Raw genomic sequence first — 17,222 nt, forward strand, 5'->3', positions numbered from 1 at the left:
CTTAAGTACAAGAGAACTTGGCTCTGATCGGCAAAGGCGGCATTTTCTAGCCTCACCTCGCACGTATGTGGCCCTGTAACACACCTGTGATCATTCATAAACTTGTAGGCAAGCCTGCCAGCAAAATAGACAATGTTGTTCTCTAGTATTGGAGACTGATAATCATATGGCAAAACTTCTACTGCAACTGGCAAAGATGTGGCAGCTGTACAGAGAGAAGGAGCAGACTTAGATAAACAAACTGGGAGAGTGGCTGGAGTGGCTAGAAGGCTAGACATGTCTTCAGCACAGTTGCTGCTTTCCGACAGTTTGAAAAGGTTGCTAACTAAAAGATGCCTAAATGCTGCTTGAAACTGCCGGCAAGACGAGTTGCTGTTCGATCCAGATTTCGACCTAACAATAGCAAAGGTGTTTTCAAGTGCATCTTGGTTCAGGTGCCTGGTAAGGAGGTATGTCAAACCATAGCGAGAGGCCAGGTGGTTGCATAACAGCAGCGCAACCCTCATAGTTTGGCAGAAGCCACGGATGCAAAGAGGCTGCCGCGCACAGCCTAGAACTTCGATGTTTTCGAAAACTGCAATACTCTTCCAAAAACTCTTCAAGCACAGATCCTGCACAAATTGCAGATGCATACGGAGACTTTCCCCGCTTCTGTGAAGTATTTAGACTGTCAAAGAGTCTATCGATCCTCTCAACAAATCTGGCTGTGTGGATAGCCTCTGATGGCAACTGTTGGAATGTTACCAATGTGCACAATGCAGCAGCGCAATGATAGCTGAATACCTGTGCTGCGAGTTTCACAGACATCTTCGAAGCAAAAGTTAAATTAAAGTGCCGGGCACTCAACTTTGGGATGGACCGAATTTGCATTTCTCGATCCTTCTCATAAGCCTGTCGTATGTACGAGCTTTTAATTGTGTCACTGCCTACCCTGAAGTCATACTTGAAGAGCATATTGCGCAAGCACTTGAGCAAATGCGGTGGATCAAAAATAAAGAAAAGCGGTTCACCATTCACACTTAAGTACGGCTTTTCAGGGGTCACAAGTTTCGAAAACAGAGAAACATTTTGGTTCCCCTGATCACAAACCACAGCCACAGGCTGCAATCCAGCTCCAACCAACATTTTGTGGCATTTGAAGAGGAGGTCATACAGAACAGTTGCAGGCGCTGCCTTATCTGCAAAGAAGTAGCCAAGAGGCTGCTTCCACGGCGTACATATTCCTTTGGCCATGAACACAAGCGCCTTGTTTGCAAGATTTGGACCTTGTGCTGCACTGTACTCTTCAAGGCCTTCAAATCTGTCCGGCACTGGATTGTACGACAGCTCCTTTGAAACATGCATTTCATCAAAAATTATGGTGCAAGCCCTGTCTTGCCGTGGAAAAGACGCTGCCCGTTTCTCGATCAAATCAAAAACTTCAGGATAAAATCCAACCCTCAATGGTACGCGTGCAAGCCACAGCTGCAGTGACCTAACAGATGGAAGTTTCAGGAGTTTCCTGCAATATCTGTAACCTTTTGGGCTGTGGAAGTATAAACCTAAAGCAAAGGTTTTGTTTTGGCTGCACCATCGACGGCCAAACCTGCTGACATTGTGCATCTTTAACTGAGCTTCAACAAAAGCAGTAACAGCTGGTGTTAAATGCTCACGCAGACTATTTACCAATTCGGCAGTGGTCTTCATGCGACGGCGCTGAAGCAGCAGTCCTTGCAGCCTCTTGTTGCGGTTACGCAGCTGCCTGAGCTTGGCTCGGAGTTTCTGCAGTGGCCGCCTTTTATTGATGGGGCTGGTGAAAGATCCTGCAACGTACAGAGTCGACGGAAGAGCAATAAGTTGCTACGTCGGGTTTAGTCATAGCTGCATGTAGTCCTGTAGCACCAAAAAGTGCGCAATATTGCGAAAGCGTTGTAAAATTGCTAACCTTCATAAGAAAGAGGCGAACTGCTGAACGGAGCTCCTGGTGACAGATCAGCACTCGCTGACAGTGTTGCGGCCATCCCTGCCGTGCCAGGTTCCAGAGATGAAGCGCTTGCTTCAGTGCTTGGTCCTGCATATGTGTGGTCAGCTGCGCCCACAGAATATAAAGAACAAAATATAGTGACAGCACAGTTCTGACAGGGAAGCCAGCAACCCAACAATGCACAAATAATAACTAAGCGCCACAGGCGGAATTAACACTTACACTGAACCATTATGAAGCCACTGGCGTGGGAACAAGCTTGGTTCAGCGTAGAACCAGTAGGGCTGGCACCATCTGCATCTGCACAGCGCACAGACAAGGAATTGTAGCATATTTCTGAGCCATACCTCCTCAGGCTGTTCGAGCAGATACGAAATAACTATCACCTTCTTGGAAGAGTAGCAGCGACTGGGACGACCGACTCTGGACGTACCCCTTGGAAACAGGTTCACCGGAGACAGCAGCTATCATAGGAAGCAGTCCAATGAGCTTACACCATTTTCACCATTTTCAAAAGATTTATGTCAGTTATGCATACAACCCTGCTCACCTGGTTCTCCAGCCCGGCGCACTGATGCCGAAGTTTCGCTCAGAGATTGTGAACAGTCCATGTCGCTGCTGCATTCGCTTGAGGTGTCTGAAATGACAACATTATTGCGGAGAGAAAAGAGAATTCAGTACCTTTATAGTAAATAATTTCCAAAGAACTATAGCTTCCACAGCATGCGGTTCACATTGTCATCACTCTAGAAAGAAAAATGCTTATCCAATGAAATAAAATTCTGTTTACCACCCTTAATCGTTAGGCACATAAGTTTGATGTCATCAGCAGCTGTGGAGCACCAGTAAATCATTTGCAATTTTCATATGTTATGTTTTACTTTGAAGAGTGCGAAATTCGCCTATCACACAAACAACGATAGCTCGCAAATCAAGTAATGTGCCCCATATTGTTTACAGATTTATGCAGGTCAGCCTATGGCCTACGCAATGAGATGCAACAAGAATGAATTGGTAAGCAATTATCGCAAAAAATAAAAACCTGTACAAACATTGGCTTTCGCTAGCATGAATATTGAGGTAAAAGGCAACAACACAAACAATTATTAGTGCATTTCTATAATCGTTCAGTGCATGCTTTGATACATAACACATGAGCACACAATATCTCGAGAAGCTTTTCACCAAGCGTACCTTGCCCAAGTCGGCATAAGATTGCATCCTGATAAGACTGAAGGTGAAAAAAGAAGCTCTGCATACAAGAAAGCAAAGTTCTGGAGTACTAAAATTCATCAAACATTTAGGAAGGCTCACCCTTTTTTCCCCCTCACTTCTTTTGAGCTATCAAAGGAAGGACGAGAATGCCCTCTGGACACGACAGGGACCGTTCATGAGACAAGGTTTCACGGTGAATATGAAAGATTCAACTCCCACTTGCTGCAAAACATGTAGGGTCGCCTGGTTTCCGTTGCTGAAGTGGCTAGCGGCATCAAACAGCCTGAACCGGAAGACTGACAGACTCACGTTAAGATCCTTTGGAGCCCTTTGCCATACCAGACTACCGAATATCCCACTTCCATTATCCTTTTTTTTTACCGGAAATATCAGGCAAGAGTATTCACACCGTCAGTATACTTTTTCCGCACCCGTGCCTAGAAATTCGCTTGAGCACCCTTCGCCTACAAAGCTTGTGCCATTAGCTTACCACAAGCACAAACCTAATTCTATGCTACGTTGGACATTTGTCACGAACCTCACATACAGTGTACAGTGCATACAAGAGACGTAAAACGAATATGATATATATATATATATATATATATATATATATATATATATATATATATATATATATATATATATATATATATATATATATATATATATATATATATGTGTGTGTGTGCTCACGTGAAGGCGATACTTCCATTTTCGTTTTCGCTTAGCAGGGTGCAGGTAAAAATTTACTGTAATTTTTAAAGCCACAAGACAGATACATAATTCGTTTTGCAAAAGACGCTAGACTGTTTACGGTTACGACAAAAAGGAAAAATTTCATTTTTTCGCAAAACCTGACATTTCAAGAGCGGCGAATGCCTTAAAAGTTTGATAACAAAAATTACCGGCAATGCTTGCTCGAGTAGGCAAAGCATCGTGTCGCAGCCTTCCTGACGGCAGATACACAGATGGTTCGAAGTGCCTCGAGCAAATCCTGAGTTCTCGTAGCTGCGACGGCGCCTTCTTCTCCAGGCTGACGTTGCGGCAGAACTGCGCCCACGCTCGGCACCTGGACGTGATGCAACATGCACGTTAGATACAACTGCGCCAAAAGGAATACGCATACTCGAAACGCCAATGCGTCATTATTCCTGTCACTGCTAACTGCAGTAAATTATACTTGCATTACATCTGAACTATGGTAGTAAATGCTCGCGCCAAGCTCTCTGCTCCCCAGAGTGCGGTAACGCTCACCCTCATGCCACGCGGCTAGCTGCTTTTCTAAGCTCAACGAGTGACGAGAGTGAAGTGCGTTTAAAATTACTCTGACAGTCATGTATATGTAGAACAGCAATACCAAGGCAGGCAATAACTCCTGCTGAGCGAATCCAGTTAAAGCCTCCTCAAAGCCGCGCACATACACGAGGCTGAGTTTCGATACTCCCAGCTGCGAGGGGATCCTCAAATTGGCTTCATGGTTTTGCAAAACTAAACAATGTCGTACTCAGAGCTGTCAGGTAGCAAACTTTGTTCTAAATGGGCCTCCCGGTCAGTAGCGTGCACGTGGTTGCTCCTGAGAGCCCGGTGTGAAGTTCACGTTGGTGATAGTCAGCTGCATGAAACTCACTATAAATTAGAAAAATGTGGGCCTCTTTCGCACACCTCAGCACTGAAAGTGTGTGCCCTGCAGTGTAGTACATAAATATTCCCGAAAACATGAAGCCAAGTACGCACGAACGGGTTACAGCTATGAAACACGAGCGAACAGCCCGGCGAAACCATATCGAAGCTATCGCGCATACCTAGAGCAGACGACACTGTCAAGAGCTCACCTGTGAAAGTCCAGCGGGAATCGGTGTAGCGTGACACCAATGGTACTATCCACGCTGCCGCAGTGTACCACGGAGCATCGTTTCTTCACATGCCGCAAGCTCATCTTGAAATGAAGCGCTAAGCGCTTCAAAAGAAGAGCGCGAAGCGTGCAAAGACGGAAAAAGACTTCGCACTGGCCGCACGCCGCAGGAAACGACAAAACCGAGAATACTGCCGCAGCGGTGCAGCGGGGTGCAAATCTTACCGAACGGTGACAAAGAAGCGACGTGCAAGGACGACGAAAACTTCGCAAAAGGAGCATTTTGAGACCGGCGAGCTAAATTTATACGCTTTACCAGGCGCGCCATCGCAGACAGCTGGCGATAAGAAATCGCTTCGTAAGCTCCCGCCACTGTGGCCGGGTTAGCCGGGTATCGAAACAAGGCCTGCAAAGACGCGCTGTAATGCACCGCACACTCATGAATAGGGGGCAGGTCAAGAGTGTTGTAAAAATACAAAATTTGCCAGGTTTTAATAAAATGACTTACCTCTTTCATAAAACAAGGTGCTAATATATTTTTTCTTTTCTATTGGCAGATTACATTCCAATTTTGTAGCTTTATCATTTCTTTGTATGAGTGTTTTGCCCCCCATCCTCTGGTTGTGCTGCAGTCGCGCTAAACCACTTTTCGGCCCAGCCTTCGCCACCACTTTAAATCCGCCTTGGAACGGTCGTGGCCGAGACTTGGCCGAGATTCCACTTCCGGACGCCGAAGCGAACGGACGTGTTATCATGTGCTCCGACGGTGTGGTGTCCGCGGCCGTTGCTGGCCGCGGAAACGGGATTTTTGCTGCTTCGGAAGAAGATTACCAGGTCATCTTGCCAACTCTGCCAACTGGAAAAATTGTTTTGAATACCATTTTTATGCACGCTGATCCGAAGAACAGGCCTTACCCTGTCGAAGATTTCCTGGATGCGCTGCTTCGTCTAGGTTTGCTCCCCGAAGTGCTGGCTTTGGGGGCGTACCAGATGAACCATGTGTGGGCTGTCACCATGAAGAGCGCCGAAGCGACGAAGAAGCTTTTGACTGCCAGCGATGTTAAAGTGAAAAACAGCCAGTGTATACTCGTGGATCCGAACAACCAAGACCTTCGGCTTAAGATTCACTGGGTGCTGTACGGCATCCCTGGCGAGGATGTGCACGAGGCCCTGTCCCCGTACGGAAAGGTGACGAACGCGACGAAGGAAAGGTGGCGGGCTCAAGGCGTGGTGGACGCAGGAACCACAACACGTACCGTCACCTTGAAACTGAAGGCCGGAGTCAATTCTGACGACATTCCACACCAGCTGAGAATCTCAGGTGAGCTCGCAGTTATTGTTGTGCCGGGAAGGCCGCCGGTTTGCTTGCGGTGCAAGTCGACCTGGCACATTCGACGGGATTGCAATGTGCCACGCTGTAGCCTGTGCCGTCGCTTCGGACATAACGAGAGGCAGTGTGTGAAAACGTACGCAAGTGCGGCGGGGCCTGGAATAGGTGATGGTTTCACGGAGCACTTAATGGATGAGGCGGAGGCCGAAGAGGCGTCAGGAACCCAACGGGGTCTCACAGAAACGGATGCGGTGGCCAGCTCGTCTTTCTTCGGAGCAGGTGCCTCGAAACCGTGAGAACACTGTTCAGGGACCACCCACCGTACAACATGAACATGCTCCTGCACGGGAAACGGGCGAACGAGAGAATTCCTTAGTTGACGGTTTGGGGCCCGTTTCCAGGGATGACACAGGCCCCATGGACGCGAGTGAGGATGTGTGCAGCGGCGGTGCGTACTTGTGAGGATGACGGCATCTTGACAGGTACTTCAGAGAACGCCGAGAATGAGGAACCGCCCGCAAAGACTGTCCTGACTCGGCGCCCAAGCTTCAAGCCAAAGCCTACCATCCCACCGGAACGGAGACCTGCGGGAACTACGCCCCCGTCATGACGGGGAAAAGTGTTTTCGTTACCAGCGTGGAACTAAGAGGTGCCTTTGGCGTCGGTGACGGGGCCGAGACACCTAAGCAGTTGCCGAGGCGCCAACCACTAGACCTTCGGAGCGATGTTGTGGCACAGAGGACATCTTTGTTCGCGTACGAGCTAAAGGTGAGACCATGCGGCTCTTTTCGCTATTTGCGAACATGGCAGCAAATTCCATCACAGCACTGCGCGTGGCCACTTTGAACTTGCGAGGGCTGTCTGCGCGGCGTAAGCAGTATCAAGTGAGACGTGTCTTTTTGGAAAATAACTTGGATTTAATTGCAGTGCAGGAGACGAAGGTTGAAAGCGAAGAGCAGACGAACCGCATGGTCGAGCCTTTTAGAGACAGATACGACGTATGTGTGTGCCCTGCTGTTGGGGCTTCGGGAGGTTGTGCATTGTTTGTTCGAAAATCCTTGGCTGTTCTTTTTGAAGAATTTACTGTGTGTGAAAACGGTAGATTCATTGTATGTGATTGTTCTTTGTCAAATGTTGAGTGGCGTATTTGCGTTTATGCGCCAAATAGGGAAGAAGAACGTAGATTGTTTTTTGCAAACGTAGGGCCTTATCTTAAATGTGACAGATACGTTATTTTTCTTGGAGACTTCAACTGTGCATGCAGAGCTGAAGACAGAGTTAGTAGGCAAGCCGTACAAGATAAGAGTGCTCATTTTTTGAGCTGAATAACCCTTGAAAATGACTTGGAGGACATTGGATATGTTTTATCGAGTGGTGATATACCAGAGTTCACGCACTTCCAGCGGACAAGCCATGCGAGACTCGATAGACTGTATGTGTCCGCTGATCTTTTGCCAGTGTGCACGTGCTATGAAGTCAAGCATGTATCTTTCAGCGATCACAGTTTAGTAAGCGCCACAATAGGATTAAAGCAAACGAAGTCGCTGTTCAACTGGGAGTTATGGAAATTGAGTGTTAAACTGCTACAAGACGAAGTTTTTCTAAATCAAGTTAAGGAAAGTATTCAGCTTCTGCTGGAAGCTCAGCCAGAAAGAGCAATTGAAATGTGGGAACAGTTTAAAAAACAAATAAAGATAAAAGCCATTGAAAGAAGTAGCCACCTGCGGCACAATCAAAGGAAAAAAGGAAAAGAATTGCAATGCGACCTAAAATTTGCCCTGAGTTTGGAAAGTGCGCATCCAGGCAGGTATGCGAAGGAAATCAAGGAACTCAAAAATAAATTAGAAGCTATCGCCCAAGAAAAATTCCTGGGAGCCGTTGTGCGGGCACGTGCCGAGAGACTGCTTTTAGGGGAGGCACCAACGAAGCGAAGCGGTCGCTATCAGACGAAAAGAGAGACACAGCAAAGAATGAAATCAAACAGATAAGGCAAGGGGACTCTGTGACCAGCGACCCAGATTTAATCCGGCAAGCTTTTGTAGAATACTACAGTGATTTACTCGGTCGGACGAGAAGTGCAGATGACGGATTTGCACACGAATTTCTAAGCCTCATGCCGAAGTTAGATCAGGAAGTGACGTCAGCGCTAGAAGAGCCAATCACGATGGAAGAGATAAGGGCAGCAATTGGTGAACTCTGCCTTGACAAAACGCCTGCACCAGACGGCATAGGCGCGGTGTTTTATAAGTTGTTCAAGGATGAACTAGCAGCTGCACTGCATCGCGTACTGAAGCAGGCTTATCACGAAAAGCGACTGCCCCTGTCTTTTCGGAGAACGCACGTTGTGCTTATTCCTAAAACAGACGACCCCGTCAAACAGCTGTCAGTAATATCGTATCGCCCCATCAGTCTGACAAACGTGGATTATAAATTTTTCATGAAGGCTTTGGCAAAAACACTCCAGCGAGCGATGAAACAAATAGTTGGACCCCACCAGACATGCGGGATTAAAGGAAGATCAATTTTTACAAACATACATGTGGCCAGAAGCGTCATGAAGTATTGTGATGCATGGGGGGAACGGGTAGCCATGATGCAGATTGATTTCCAAAAGGCCTTTGATCGCGTCGTGCATGAAATTCTCTTCAGCATATTAGAACACGTAAATGTAGTTTCGGTGATATTGGAAGGCATTAAAATGTCATATGCTGAGAGTTTCACAAGCTTTATTGTCAACAAGTGTGTCACAAGACCCTTTCAAGTGATGACATCAGTGAGACAAGGATGCCCACTATCTCCTCTGTTTTCGATATGCTTGGAATCGTTTTATTTGAAGGTTATTCAAAATGAACAAGTGAGGGGTTTCCGCTTAATGGCGAGTGAGGTTAAACTCTTAGCTTACGCTGATGATATAGCAGTTTTTTGTACAGACAGGGACAGCATCAACGAAACAAGGAGCATTGCAAACAATTTTTGTAGAATGTCAGGAAGCAATGTGAATTGGGGTAAATGCTTGGGTTTTTGGCACGGGAGCTTGGAGACCAAACATTTATCGTTCCAAAACGTGCAATGGACTGAATCACTAGGAAACTATTTAGAGGTACCTCTTGAACATTACAAGGACGCTGCTGAATATGGGAATCGCGAAACTGACAGCGAGCGAGAGAACACTAAACTGGGGAGGGCGAGAGTTGTCAGTTTTTGCTCGGGCAACAGTTATGCAACTTGTTTGTAGTGGCGAAAATTTGGTATGTGCTTCAAGGTATGTGCATGAAACGTGTAAATGTTCAGAAACAGCACAGAGTTCTCGCCGTTTTTGTGTGGGGCTCTGCATGGGAGCGAACGAGTCGGACCAATTTGTTCCGGTCGGTGAGAGAGGGAGGTGTGGGGCTATCCCATTTATTTTTGAGACAGGTCGTCTCCAGATTAATGTTTCTGCGGGACCAAAGTGACCCTTTCTTAAGAAGCGTTATAGAAGTTAGGCTACGTGAGCTCCTTCCCAATTTCGTTGTGTCGACGAGTGACGTAAGAAGCACTTGCGTTCGCGGTTTCCTATTTGAGGTTGTTGCGGCTTTCCAGATGTTGAAAGCTCGTTTTTCTTTAGAGTTTTTGTGTACTGTCTCTAAAAAGCAATTTTACAAGGATATATGTGATTTAATGATGCCCGTGCCTTTGTATCGTTCCATATACAGTGCTAGTCCAGGAGGAGACGTCCTACAAAGAGTTTAAAAGATGCCAATTCGTTCTTCAGCCAAAACATTCTTCTTTCAGCTCCACAGCAGTACACTGCCGGTAAAACCCTGGCTTGAAGTTAAGGGAATCTTTGCTCCGTGGTCTACAAACTGTCTACTGTGTAGAAGGCCAGAGACCACAGAACATATCTTCCTCGAGAGTTGGGATGCCGTATTCCTGTGGGATATCCTTCAAAGTACCTTAAAAAAGGACCTCTCGTTGTCACCTCATGGCATCCGTTTTCTACCTGTCCAAAATCTTGGTAGCATACCTCTAGATATGGTCATGCTACTGGACCTGCACAGTCTGTGGAAAGTGCGCATGGCAGTACGAAATGCAGACATTGATATTCGCCCTGCGAGGCAGTACTTTACTGAGAGCGTTTTATATGTCAGAGATGCACTCAAGTCCCAAAATGACCACCCAGATTGGATTTCTATAATGAACGAACTTGCAAACTTGAAACGTTTTTTAATGAACGCTCCGCCCAATGTGGGAGGACGTATTATAACATTTCATGTACAGTAAGCTTTATTTTCGCCAAGCCGGCATTAAAGAAAAAAAAACAGTCGTGGCCGAGCGCTTAAGGCGATGGACTAGAAAGCCATTGGGGTCTCCCCGCACAGGTTCGAATCCTGTCGACTGCGTGCCCGGACGAGCGGTGGTTCCGTTTTTTATTCAGATAAAGGTCATACGTGAGAAGAATAGGAACAATTGCGCTATAGCTCGGAAAACCGCAGTCGTGGCCGAGCGGTTAAGGCGATGGACTAGAAATCTATTGGGGTCTCCCCGCACAGGCTCGAATCCTGTGGACTGCGTGCCCGGGCGAGCGGTGGTTCCGTTTTTTATTCAGATAAAGCTCATACGTGAGAAGAATAAGAACAATTGCGCTAAGCTCGGACAACTGCAGTCGTGGCCGAGCGGTTAAGGCGATGGACTAGAAATCCATTGGGGTCTCCCCGCACAGGTTCGAATGTCTGGCCATGTCTGGCCGCGTTAACAGGTTTACTGATGATGAAAATGCTTACCAAGTTGTTCTGCCAGGATTGCCTACAGGGCGTTTCGTTGTAAATACAGTTTTTTTGCACGCCGATATCAGAGCCCGCCCGAACCGGGTCGAGGATTTCCGGGATGCTCTAGCTCAGCACGCGCTGCTCCCCGATGCTATCGCCCTGGGGGCATATCGGATGAGCCACGTCTGGGCAGTCACTCTCAAGGATTCCGAAGCCGTAACGAAGATGTTGAGCGTCGGTGAAATGCTTGTGAAAGAAAGCCGCTGCCTGGTTATTGACCCGACCAATCAGGATGTGCAACTGAAGCTGCACTGGCTGCTGCACAACGTACCGGACGAAGACGTACGTGCTGCCTTTGCGCCATACGGGAAAGTCGCGCAAATCGCTCGAGAGCGTTGGCGAGTGCGGGGTGTGCTTGAAAAGGGCTCGACAACGAGACTCGTCGCACTAAAATTGAAAGCCGGAGTTAAGCTTGACGACTTGCCGCACCAGCTGAACGTTAGCAGTGAGTTGGCGCTGGTCGTCGTACCAGGCCGTTCCCCGTTGTGCCTACGCTGTCGCAACACGGGCCAGATCCGAAAAGAGTGCCGAGTTCCACGTTGCGGAGCCTGCCAACGGTTCGGCCACGAAGACGGCCAATGTGCCCGCACTTATGCGAGCATTGCTGGCCCCGGGACAAGTGAAGACACGGCTGAGCTGCTAATGGACGAGGCGGACGCGGAGGACGCGGCCCGTGAAACTGGGCAGCCAGCGACACGGTATGAACCTGCGTTGACGCGCCTGACGGAGCAAGGGGCGAAGACGTCCACCGCAGTTGCGGCGGACGTTCCAGTGCAGCGTGACCTTCCAACAGAACCCGTGAGCACGCAGAAGGAAGCGGCGGGAGCTGTTGCTGAAAATCCCGATAACGTAGGACCGGACAGCAGCGAGGCCATGGATTCCAGTCAGGAGGCTGCCGGCCTCATAGCTGGGAAGCGCTCCCACGAGGAAAGCGTCGGTCAAAAGCCACAGGTAGGCGCTGGCGCTGACGAGCCGCCGTCGAAATCCCCGGGAGTTCGGCGCCCGTCTTTGAAACCACGGCCCAACTTTGCGGCCGAGACACGGCAGCCGGGGAAGCCGCCAGCCTGGCGCAGCAATGTGTTTGTGTGTGTTCCTCTATTCCGCGGTTGTGGGTAGAAGTACCAAGCAGAGGTAGTTCTAAGGTCTGGAAAGGCCGACGGAGGACTGCCTAGCTGTTTTCCCGGTGCCTGCAAACGGACTAATGGATTGGCGACGCCGCACAGAGCACACTGTGAGTCTAGAAGTGTTTCGTCGGTTATGGTGGGCACTGTACATCATATGTCAGCTATTGCTCACGCATGGCGATGAAACTTGACACAGCTTTGCGCATAGCAACATTGAATGTGAGGGGTCTTGGTGCTCGTAGGCGCCAATGCCAACTTCATCGTCTTCTTGCTGACAATGCGCTGGACATCGTAGCTGTGCAGGAGACGAAGATTGAAAGTGAGGAGTTTACTGGGCGTATGGTGTCCACCTTTAGTGTGTTCTTTAATGTCTGTGTTTGCCATTCTGTTGGCACCTCGGGTGGGTGCGCCCTTTTTCTGCGCAATAATTTAGGCATCAGTGTGGAGTCGATTTTTTCTTGTCCAAGTGCACGCCTTCTTGTAGTTGACTTTTCTTTTTCGAAGTTATACTGGCGCATTATATGCGTGTATTCACCGAACGTTGACTCGGAACGCCAAGAATTTTTTAACAGATTGAATTCTTACATTGTTTGTGATAAAGTGCTGTCGCTTTTGGGCGATTTCAACTGTGTGTGTGCCGTTGCCGATCGAGTGAAGCGTCCGCCTGTGCGTGATAGGAGTGCACAATTATTAAACGCCTTGGGTAATGACAACAGCTTAGAGGATATTGGCAGCATATTTACCTGCGGTAATAGACCGCTATACACACACTTTCAACGTTATAGCCATGCCAGATTGGATAGAATTTATGCATCTGTTGAACTTGTGCCCCTTTGCACAGGTTACAAAGTTGTACCTGTGGCGTTTAGTGATCATTGTCTTGTGATAGGAAGTTTCGGGGTGAAAGAAAGGTGTGCGCGCTTCAACTGGAATCTCTGGAAACTCAATGCCAAACTCTTGGAGGACGAGGGATTTTTAAAAGCCATCGTAAATGAAATGCAGAGGCTGCTCGAGGAGCGGCCCAGTCTTTTTGCCGTTCAGTGGGAAGACTTCAAAGAGTGGCTAAAAAGTAAAGCCATAGAAAAGAGTTTCTCCAACCGACACAAAGAAAAACAAGAAAAAGCAGCGCGCGAGCAACTGCAGTTTTTAAGCATGGAAAGCTCCGAGCCTGGGAGATATGCAAAAGACATAAGTGATGTGAAAAGCCAGCTTGAAATGCTTGACAGTGAAAGATATAAAGCAGCAGTTATACGCGCAAGGGCACAAAAACTGTGGGCCGGTGAAACACCCACAAAGCGAGCCTTAACAGATGAAAAGCGGTACGCTAGACAGAAAGAAATCGGGCAGATAAGAAATGGTGCTGCAGGCCGGCAGCAGTATCGGCAACATGCTCAGCAACCATTTTTGTCTTGCTCTACAGGTTTTGGCGGCCCTTCTGTGCGGACCAGTTCCACCGCGTGGCTGCGACCCAGTGGCTACGTCGTTTGACCTGGTCAACGAGCCCTCGCATCGCGGGAAAGAACGGTGGCCCAGCGCCTGCGCATCAAGGGCAATCGACGTGGAGGTGTTCAGTGAGCCGGCATCGGAAAATTGGCTCGTGCCAGGTGCCCGGCGATTACATTGCTTTCCGTTCCGCAACTGACAGCGCATCGCTTCATCTCGACAACTGTGACGTCACATCACATGGCTCAGCAAGCCCCTTTAAAAGAGCGAGCAACATCGACTTTCTTCAGTGGGCAGGCCAGCAGCAGTATCGGCAACATGCTCAGCAACCATTTTTGTCTTGCTCTACAGGTTTTGGCGGCCCTTCTGTGCGGACCAGTTCCACCGCGTGGCTGCGACCCAGTGGCTACGTCGTTTGACCTGGTCAACGAGCCCTCGCATCGCGGGAAAGAACGGTGGCCCAGCGCCAGCGCATCAAGGGCAATCGACGTGGAGGTGGTCACTGAGCCGGCATCGGAAAATCTGGCTCGTGCCAGGTTCCCGGCGATTACATTGCTTTCCGTTCCGCAACTGACAGCGCATCGCTTCATATCGACAACTGTGACGTCACATCACATGGCTCAGCAAGCCCCTTTAAAAGAGCGAGCAACATCGACCTTCTTCAGTGGGCAGGCCAGCAGCAGTATTGGCAACATGCTCAGCAACCATTTTTGTCTTGCTCTACAGGTTAGTAAAAACGTTTCCATGTTCTGTTATCGTAGTGACAACCGGTTTCTGTTGCTGCTGCCCTGCCCACAGTGTTTCAAATGTATTCTGGCGCACATTGCTTTATTGCCTACTAACCTACTTCTTTCGGGCGATATTGAGACAAACCCGGGACCAACTGAGAAGCAATTGCTGTCGGAACTGCTAGACGGCCAAAAGAAAGTGCAAGGAACTATTGAAGGAATAATCGACGGTCAGAATGAAATAAAAGAGCAAATGGTTACACTAAACAACAGAATAGATGGCATTGAACAGCAGTTGTCCAAGCTAGGCACGCTGACAAAACAAGTAAGCGAAATAGAAAAAAACAATAGCAGATTTTGACAGCCAGTTGTCCTTTCTGATGAATAAGGTGGACGACTTAGAAAACAGAAGCCGTCGCAATAATCTTATAATTTACGGTTTAGAAGAGTCAGGAACCGAGACGCTAGAAGAACTTGAAAACAAAGTGAAAGACGACATAATAATAAAGAAGATAGGTATAACACCTACAGGTATAGAAAGACTTCATAGGCTTGGGCGTAAATCCAGTGACAAATCTAGACCGGTTATCATAAAATTTCTTGACTATCGGGAAAAGGCATCCATTTTACAAGCAGCCTACAAACTAAAAGGATCGTCGTACTCTATCTCGGAAGACTTCTCAAAGCGCGTGCGTGACTTGCGTAAACTTTTGTGGGACAGCGCAGCGGAAGAAAAAGCAAATGGCGCTAAGGTAAAGCTAGTCTTTGATAAAGTTAGCATTGATAGTGTTATGTTTGTTTGGGATGCCCAGAATGGAGAGCGTGTCAGATTGGTCAATAAGAAAAATAACTGACAGAAAAAGCATGACCCTACATCCTTGAAAATCTTAAACATTAACTGCAGAAGTGTAATCAATAAAGTAACCGAGCTTGAAGGGCTCCTTTTTAACAATTCAGACATTTCTGTGCTAACCGAAACATGGTTACATGATGCAATTTTCGACAGTGAATTCGTGCCTACTGGTTACAATGTACTCCGGAAAGACCGTACTGGAAGAAGTGGCGGCGTCTGTATGATATACAAGAAATCATTACGAGTTTTAAGGATGCCTGACGTGCCTAATGTAGAGTGCATTTTCAGTAAAACATTGTGGTACAATCAGGTACATTATAGGTGTGTTGTACAGGCCCCCTTCTTCTTCCATATTGGTTTTAAATGATTTGAAAACTTACATGAACACATATTTAAAACCTGGCGATCGAATAATTCTAGCTGGCGACTTTAATCTGCCTAATATTGACTGGCGCACGATGTCTCTCAAAAACCACAACGACAAAACAGGTGATGCCATGTTGGACATAGCATTAGCATTTGATTTATCCCAACTTGTTGACGAGTACACCAGGGTACACGACAGCGCTAAATCTATACTGGACCTTTTCTTCGTAAGCGGATCTATTAGTACTAAAACAAAATGCGAAATAATCCCAGGAATCTCCGATCACCAGGCCGTGTACCTTACCTTATCTGATGCCGCTGTTCACAGGCATCCAAAGCAGTCATGTTTTCCCAACTTCTCACGTGCTGATGACACATCAATAATCGATACCTTATCCTTTCATTTTGATAGCTTTTCGAGGTCTACCGCAAATATAGACGATCTGTGGATTTCTTTCAAGGATCTGGTTATGATGTGTATTAGCCGTTTTGTGCCAATCATTGCTAAAAAGACAAAACGTGGCAATCCCTGGATTTCCCGCACTTCAATACAAATGCGCAGAAAATTAAAAAAGTTGAAAAAGAAAAGGCAAGCAGTTGTCCATCCTGAAGGCCTGCTGGATAAAATTTCCGCTCTGTCAAGTCAACTACGAGGACAAGTAGCACTCGATAAAGAAAATTATTTTGGCGATTTGTTGCCTAATTTTATAACTAGCTCACCTGAAAAATTTTGGCGTACAATCTCACCAGTATCTAGGAATTCCCATGCATTTGAAATCAATGGCACATTAACACATGACGGAAAAGTAATATCAACCGCCTTTAACGAATACTTCAAATCCGTTTTTACTAATGATAATGGCATACAACCTGTGTTCGAAACATGCTTACCTCCGATGCCTGATCTTGTCATCAGTGAACAGGGTATAACTAAAATGCTTTTGAATCTTAACGTAAAAAAATCCCTTGGGCCTGATAAAATACCCAATGCATTCCTAACGAGGTATGCAGAATGGGTGTCTAAGTATTTGTTTATAAATTTTTCTAGGTCTCTAAACGAAGGACAGGTTCCGAGCGACTGGAGGACGGCCAGAGTCCAACCACTTCATAAAAATGGAAACAAACTGTACATTAATAATTACCGACCGATTTCATTAACATCGACAGCTTGCAAAATTATGGAACACATAATACACACCCACATTTCCCATTTTCTTGAACAACACAATTTTATTACAAATTTCCAACACGGATTCCGGAAAGGTTATTCTACTTGTACCCAATTAGTTCAGACTATACACGATTTTGCGAAAGCTATTAACAATTGTAGCCAAACAGATGCCATTTTTATGGATTTCGCCAAAGCATTTGATAAGGTCTCTCACAAAAAGGTGCTTTCCAAAATTAATAGCACACTCAGAAATAACAAAATCATTAATTGGATTTCAGCATATTTGAATAACCGTCAGCAATATGTCTCTTTTGGGAACATTCCTCTCAAACTGTTTTTGTTGACTCTGGCGTCCCTCAGGGCTCAGTG

The 17,222-nt window shown here is 47.1% G+C and overlaps 3 protein-coding genes, 2 non-coding genes and 1 pseudogene across 5 annotated transcripts; 5 read left to right on the top strand and 1 right to left on the bottom strand.

Moving 5' to 3' along the window:
* Positions 1-475: 475 nt before the first annotated feature.
* LOC144096654 (uncharacterized) lies at positions 476-5,494 on the bottom strand. Its single transcript, XM_077629484.1, has 6 exons — positions 5,014-5,494; positions 4,087-4,250; positions 2,514-2,600; positions 2,350-2,427; positions 2,186-2,263; positions 476-2,068 (listed from the first exon to the last, which is right to left on the bottom strand). Exons 1-6 carry the CDS (start codon positions 5,313-5,315, stop codon positions 1,920-1,922), a joined length of 858 nt encoding a protein of 285 aa, XP_077485610.1. The 5' UTR covers positions 5,316-5,494; the 3' UTR covers positions 476-1,919.
* A 242-nt stretch (positions 5,495-5,736) lies between these two features.
* Positions 5,737-8,027, top strand: LOC144097509 (uncharacterized). Its single transcript, XM_077630217.1, has one exon. It carries the CDS (start codon positions 5,787-5,789, stop codon positions 6,657-6,659), a length of 873 nt encoding a protein of 290 aa, XP_077486343.1. The 5' UTR covers positions 5,737-5,786; the 3' UTR covers positions 6,660-8,027.
* A 1,208-nt stretch (positions 8,028-9,235) lies between these two features.
* LOC144098133 (uncharacterized) lies at positions 9,236-10,623 on the top strand (annotated as a pseudogene).
* Positions 10,624-10,660: 37 nt separating this feature from the next.
* Positions 10,661-10,742, top strand: TRNAS-AGA (transfer RNA serine (anticodon AGA)). Its single transcript has one exon. It is a non-coding gene; the product is annotated as a tRNA-Ser (tRNA).
* An 89-nt stretch (positions 10,743-10,831) lies between these two features.
* On the top strand, positions 10,832-10,913 carry TRNAS-AGA (transfer RNA serine (anticodon AGA)). The gene has a single exon. It is a non-coding gene; the product is annotated as a tRNA-Ser (tRNA).
* A 369-nt stretch (positions 10,914-11,282) lies between these two features.
* Positions 11,283-14,154, top strand: LOC144098134 (uncharacterized). The gene is made up of 3 exons (XM_077630669.1): positions 11,283-12,119; positions 13,713-13,896; positions 14,087-14,154. Exons 1-3 carry the CDS (start codon positions 11,283-11,285, stop codon positions 14,152-14,154), a joined length of 1,089 nt encoding a protein of 362 aa, XP_077486795.1.
* Positions 14,155-17,222: the final 3,068 nt, after the last annotated feature.

This window comes from Amblyomma americanum, chromosome 7 (assembly GCF_052857255.1).
Source record: "Amblyomma americanum isolate KBUSLIRL-KWMA chromosome 7, ASM5285725v1, whole genome shotgun sequence".
NCBI lineage: Eukaryota > Metazoa > Arthropoda > Arachnida > Ixodida > Ixodidae > Amblyomma > Amblyomma americanum.